The 7097-nt window shown below is 39.2% G+C and overlaps 1 protein-coding gene across 1 annotated transcript in view; it reads right to left on the bottom strand.

Moving 5' to 3' along the window:
* Window positions 1-7097, bottom strand: part of LOC106867278 (gamma-tubulin complex component 4) — a 29922-nt gene that overhangs the window by 6260 nt on the left and 16565 nt on the right. Inside the window, exons 8-10 of the mRNA XM_014912114.2 lie at window positions 5640-5764; window positions 2758-2914; window positions 501-669 (exon numbers count right to left, since the gene is read on the bottom strand). Of these exons, the coding sequence (XP_014767600.1) occupies window positions 501-669; window positions 2758-2914; window positions 5640-5764 (451 nt within the window). The remainder of the gene's footprint in view (window positions 1-500; window positions 670-2757; window positions 2915-5639; window positions 5765-7097) is intronic.

Here is a 7097-nt window from a genome sequence, read left to right as displayed (position 1 = left end):
ATAAGGCTTTTAAACTTTTAAATTTTCATATTCAAAAGAGACAGAGACTTCAAATTCGATATATCGATTTATTCACCACTCTATGTTAACATTTCTGTGCCAAACTTATCCAGTGACTGGTCCATTGGATTTAGACATTTGAATATGAAAATTTAAAAGTTTAAAAACCTTATAATATATATATATATATATATATATATGACACGTAAAAGCACCCACTACACTCTCTGAGTGGTTGGCATTAGGAAGGGCATCCAGCTGTAGAAACTCTGCCAAATTAGATTGGAGCCTGGTGTTGCCATCCGGTTTCACCAGTCCTCAGTCAAATCGTCCAACCCATGCTAGCATGGAAAGTGGACGTTAAACGATGATGATGATGATGATATATTATTGAGACATTGTTTTAGAATTTGATGCCCTTTCTGCCAATAACCCCGTCAAAACGCAAAAAGAATATAAAGTGCAATAGACTGTTGTCAGGTCTATCAAGTGTTTAACACTTTAAAAAGCATTTTCTCATCAGTAACCCAGTTGATAAAACAATTTCTAAAACAATGATTTTATACATACCGCCAGTACCAGTTTTACAAGTGAGCTGGAAATTGTGCAAATAACTGTCATTTTCCCAGAGTGTATTACGGATAACAGATCGAAATACGGTGTTCAATTCTGAAAATTATTTACAAAAAAAAAACAGTTTTGATTTTAATATAAATACTAATTGATTATTTAAATATAGTTAATTAGTATTAAATACAACTATCTATTCACCCATTTTCTCTGCCAACTATTCCGAGGAGAATCATGGGAGTTGAGTTTTCAGGTAGCTCTTCTATAGGGTTCTATCAGAAGGAATCATCATTAGACTTACCAGCTGGATTTCCAAGTATGGCACACTGAGACTATGGATGTTATCCAACCATCTCATTCTTGGTCTACCCATATATATCTCCAGCTGGTTGGCTCTGCTTTAAAGAATCCATTCTTTCTAGCAACTCTCTAACCACATGTCTGTAGCACCAGGGCTATAACTTCTCAATGCAGAAAAGTATTGATTTGACCTGGTGAGACTACCTAGTCTCCAGCTACACACCCTGTCAAGTAACATTACTCAAGAGAACCTTCAAAGGAACCATATTTTGGCCATTTGTATTTGCAATCATAACAATTGTACTTTTTCAGTAAAAAGTAAAATTACCTTCTCGAGTCATACTGACTCATAAAGGCTGGTTTCCCAGTTTTATGGCATACATGCTCCCCACCTCGATGGGACACTGGTTCATCATAAGATTACTCATTTTTGCCAGCTGAGTGCACTGGAGCAACAAGAAATGAAGTGTTTTGCTCAAGAACACAGCATGTTGTCCAGTCCTGGAATCAAATCCATAATCTTACAATCAGGAGTCCACCACTCTAACCACTAAGCCACATGCCTCCACACTTTTTCAGGTTTATTCAGTTGTTGCCTGAGGAAGAACTCAACACTACAATCTCTGATAATATTGTTTAAAGAATTGAATCATTCCAAGCCAGACAAAATGTTTGATGGCTCTTTACATTCTGAGTTCAAATCCTGCTAAGGTCAACTTTGCCTGTTGTCCTTTCTGGGTTGATGAAATAAAGTACCAGTCAAGTACTGGAGGTGATGTAATGGACTAACCCTCCCCTAAAATTTCTGGATTTGAGCCAAAATTTGAAAGAATATTATCTAAAGATTTACGGAGATGTACTTGCATAGCAAGTGACCTGATCCAAGATCGTGTGCTGAAACAAAAACAATTGGAGTGTGGAAGGTGTTTGTAAGCCATTTAAAAACAAACAAAAACTGTTAGACCTGTTCACTGATAAAATTCCATGCTGCATGGAATTTTGTCAGCAAACAAATCATGGTTTCAAAGTGACGAAAATATTCTGACAAATTAAATTTAAATGTTGAAGTGAATCTAATGGGTTTCTGTGTGTTTTTAAATGGTTTATAAACACCTTCCACGCTGCAAGTGTTATTATCTAAAGAATTCCAGTAAAACAGATGCAGTGTTTAAATCAGAGTTCCTTACAAAAAAAAACATTAAAAAAGAAAAATATTTTAACCCCTCTTGATTGCAACCTGCCTGAGTCTGCAGTTTTTATAAATAAAACATCCATTTTGAAGTGATAATATTTAAATTTAAACTTTCAAACCAAATTTCATAGAGATACCTTCAGATAAGTCACATTCCAAACAGTTGCTAGTTATTTTACTAAATTCCTCTTAACTTTTACTCTTTTACTTGTTACAGTCATTTGACTGCGGCCATGCTGGAGCACCACCTTTAGTTGAATAAATCAACGCCAGGACTTATTCTTTGTAAGCCTAGTACTTATTCTATCGGTCTCTTTTGCCGAACCGCTAAGTTACGGGGACGTAAACACACCAGCATCGGTTGTCAAGCAATGGTGGGGGGACAAACACAGACAAACACACACACACACACACACACACATATATATATACATATATACGACGGGCTTCTTTCAGTTTCCGTCTACCAAATCCACTCACAAGGCTTTGGTCGGCCCGAGGCTATAGTAGAAGACACTTGCCCAAGGTGCCACGCAGTGGGACTGAACCCGGAACCATGTGGTTGGTAAGCAAGCTACTTACCACACAGCCACTCCTGCGCCTATGAATATTTTTCACAATCAATTGACACAGACTATGGTCTTAAAAGATTTAAATTACACAGTTAAAATTGAGAGAATATTTACAGAACTTACCATGCTCAGTGTTGTACTGAGGAATTGAGATGAGTAATGAATGAGCTGTGTCTATAAAGGACTGGTAAAGGTCACCTCGACCAAATAAAAAGATGTCCTTTAAGAGTTTCAACTGTCCAAATATATCAGAGTCTTCGACAACTAACAACCAGAGTTGCTACATAATAGAAAAAAAAATCATTACTTTGAATCAGTACATAGAAAACAATTATAAATTTTAAAAAATTAACCAAAGGTACAAGCATGTGACATGGGATTTAAGAAGTTCAATTGAAAATCCTGTGGCTCTGGGCTTTATCTTAATGCCTGGTACACTGAGCAACTTTAGTCAATCTAAGTGCTGTGAGTGAAATTTGGTACACAAGAACTTTGTAAGCACCTGTCAGATATAAATATATGTGTATGTATATAACTCCAAATTTGAACACAATTAGAGCCAGCTTGTCCAACTTACGAGAAAATGGACATAAAAGAACAATGATGGAACAATCAAACATATCGACCCTATTTCTTGACTCCTACTTACCTACTGGTGGAGGCGCAATAGCCCAGTGGTTAGGGCAGTGGACTCGTGGTCATAGGATCGCGGTTTCAATTCCCAGACCGGGCATTGTGAGTGTTTATTGAGCGAAAACACTTAAAGCTCCACGAGGCTCCGGCAGGGGATGGTGGTGAACCCTGCTGTACTCTTCCGCCACAACTTTCTCTCACTCTTACTTCTGGTTTCTGTTGTGCCTGTAATTCAAAGGGTCAGCCTTGTCACACTGTGTCACGCTGAATATCCCCGAGAACTACATTAAAGGTACACGTGTCTGTGGAGTGCTCAGCCACTTGCACGTTAATTTCACGAGCAGGCTGTTCTGTTGATCAGATCAACTGGAACCCTCGACGTCATAAGCGACGGAGTGCCAACACACACACACTTACCTACTGACCCCCAGAAAGATGAAAGGCAAAATTCAACCAGGGCCAGATCTGAAATTTGGATGTAAAAGGACATACCTAAATACCACAAAGCATTTTGTCCAACATTCTACCATTTTTTGCAGTTCACCACCTTAAGTTGAATACAATTTTTATTTCAAAACCTAGATACAAGGTTACAAGATTAGGGGCAGGGAACTATCTATTAAATCAACTCCAGTATTTGACTGGTGCTGCATTTTATCAATCCTTGAAAGGACGAAATGCAGAAGTAATCTCACAAAATTCAAGCTCAGAAAATAAAGGGAGACAACTACACACTATAAACCATGCCTGACACGATTTGGTATCAGACCATGAAGGAACGGACATAAAGCCAAGCAATAGCTTGCAAGCGAATTTGATAGATGTGGAAATCCATCGTGTGTGTGTGTGTGTGTGTGTGCGTGTGTGTATGTGTGTGTGTGTGTGTGCGTGTGTTTGACCCTACACTGCTTCACAACTGGTGTTTGTTTACATCTCCGTAACTTAACAGTTCAACAAAAGTGATTAATAGAAGAGTACCAGGCTCAACAAGAATAAATACTGGGGTTAATTTGTTCAACTAAACCCTTCAAGATGGTGTGCTAGCATGGCCGCAGTCCAATGACTGAAACAAGTTAAAAAATAAACAACAGATTTGGTTCAATGTTCTACTGATTCCAAGGCTGTGAGCTGGCAGAAACGTTAGCACGCCAGGCGAAATGCTTAGCGGTATTTCGTCTGTCTTTACTTTCTGAGTTCAAATTCCGCCAAGGTTGACTTTGCCTTTCATCCTTTTGGGGTCGATAAATTAAGTACCAGTTGCGTGCTGGGTCGATTTAATCGACTGACACCCCTCCCCAAGAATTTTGGGCCTTGTGCCTTGAGTAGAAAAGAAAAGAATACTATACTGATTCCATTACATATTATATTAAGCATAATACTGATTTTCAAGACAAGCACAAGGTCACACATTTTGGAAAAAGGGCTGGTACAGTTATAGATTACATCTTCCCCACTACATCACTGGTATTGTATATTATCAAGCTGACATAAGTGTAATAATGTTGGTTTCAAATTTTGGCACCAGGTCACCAATTTTGGGGGAGGAGGTAAGTGGATGACATTGATGCCAGTGCTCAACTGGTTCTTATTTCTTCAACTCTGAAAGGATGAAAGGCAAAGGTCAACCTCAACCGGAATTTGAACTCAGAACATAAAAGACAGATGAAATGCTGCAAAGGATTTTGCCCGGTGTGCTAACGCGATTCTACCACCTTGCCACATTAATGCTGCCTTAATAATGCTTCCAAATTTTTGGCATAAGGCCAGCAAGTTCAGGAGAGGGTTAAGTCAATTACATCAGCACCCCAGTACTCAGCTGGTATTTTATTGACCCTGAAAGGATGACTGGTAAAAATCAACCTCAGCAAAATTTGAACTCAGAACATAAAGACAGACGAAATACCACTAAGCATTTTTACTTGGCATGTTAATAATTCTGCCAACTTGCCACCTTAGATAAGTAAAATACTTTGCAAAGCAATGATGGTGATGATGATGATGATGATGATGATGGTGGTGGTGGTGGTGGTGATGATGATGATGATGATCATGATCATCATCATCACCATCATCATCATCATCGTTTAACATCCACTTTCCATGCTAGCATGGGTTGGACAATTTGACTGGGGACTGGCGAACCAGATGGCTGCACCAGGCTCCAATCTGATCTGGTAGAGTTTCTACAGCTGGATGCCCTTACTAACACCAACCACTCCGAGAGTGTAGTGGGTGCTTTTACGTGCCACCGGCACAAGGGCCAGTCAGGTGGTACTGGCAACAGCCACGCTCAAGTGGGTTTTTTTTACGTGTCACCTGCACAGGAGCCAGTCCAGTGGCACTGGCAACAACCTATTTCAAAAAAATCTTACTTCAGCAACAAATCCTCGGACGGCATTGACAGTTTCTCTGAAGTTGATTTGATTAAAATTCTTTTCCTGTGACAGTCTGAAGAGGTCTTTAGAAAAATTTTCTTGTCCTTTTCTCAAAGAGTTTTCTAATGACAAAAAAAGAAAAAAAAATTCGTCAAAAAATCATAGAATGTTTTCTTAAAGTTTAAATATTTAATACTAAAAGATATATTACATCAAAAAAAATTAAAAGTGCAATGGAGAAAGCATATTAACAGAGAATAAACTGATTGAATAACAAAAATACAATGAAAGTGTGTGTTGATTAAGCAGACCTGCAGTTTAAGGCACTCCAGCCATGACTAATCCCATGTTTTTGTGTACTGAGCTACATTATTCTGTGTGCTTCCTCTTTTTAACACAGTAAGGTAGCTGAAGGAGATTTGGCTGCTATTTTAAGAGAGGCATATGCGTGGTACTTTAGGCAAGTGTCTTCTGCTACAGCCTCAGGCCAACCAAAGTCTTGTGAGCAGATTTCGTAGGCGGAAACTTAAAGAAGCTTGTTATATACATATATACGTGTGTGTGTATGTGTGTGTGTGCGTGCGCACGTGTTTTGAGTGTGTGTGTGTATATTTGTGTGTGAGTGTTTGAGCGTTTGTGTGCGAGTATGTTTGTGTGTGAGAGTGTTTGTATGTTTGTGTGTGAGTGTGTTTGTGTGTGAGAGTGCTTGTGTGTGAGAGTGCTTGTGTGTGAGTGTGCTTGTGTGTAAGTATGTTTGTGTGTGTGTTTGAGTGAGTGCTTGTATGTGAGTGAGTGTGAGTGTGTGTTTGTGTGAGTGTGTGTTTGTGTGAGTGTGTGTGTGTGTGTGTGTGTTTGTGTGAGTGCATTTGTGTGGGTATTTGTATGTGGGTGTGTTCGTGTGTGAGTGTGTTCATGTGTGTGATTGTGTGTGCATGTGTGTGGGGGGTGCACCCTTGTCTAAATATCATGGGATGGTTGTAAATGAGCATCACTGTCATACCAGCGAGGTTGTTCATTTCTAGTCTTCCATATAAAACGTATGCCCATGGGAAAATATTACCTTACTTAAAAACTGGTGACAGCTGGAGACAAGAAGGGTATCCAGCTGTAGAAAATCAAATAAAAAGTTAGCATCTGTACCAAACCCTATTCCAACTAGAAACCTTTATTTCTACACTAAAGGATAATGACACATGTCTAGTTAATACCTTGGTGGATGAAAATATTATTATTCATACTTTAGAAAGAAAGTGTCTTAGTCTGAATTCAGTCAGGGACAATGTAGATATTCAGGAATTAAACACTTGATAATGATCAGAGAGTGGAGGCGCAATGGCCCAGTGGTTAGGGCAGCGGACTCACGATCAGAGGATCACGGTTTCAATTCCCAGACCGGGCGTTGTGAGTGTTTATTGAGCGAAAACACCTAAGCTCCATGAGGCTCCGGCAGGGGGG

The sequence above is a fragment of the Octopus bimaculoides genome, chromosome 3 (genome assembly GCF_001194135.2).
Source record: "Octopus bimaculoides isolate UCB-OBI-ISO-001 chromosome 3, ASM119413v2, whole genome shotgun sequence".
Lineage (NCBI taxonomy): Eukaryota > Metazoa > Mollusca > Cephalopoda > Octopoda > Octopodidae > Octopus > Octopus bimaculoides.
Note: the sequence above shows the minus strand (reverse complement) of the source record. Positions and strands in the feature narration are given on the sequence as shown.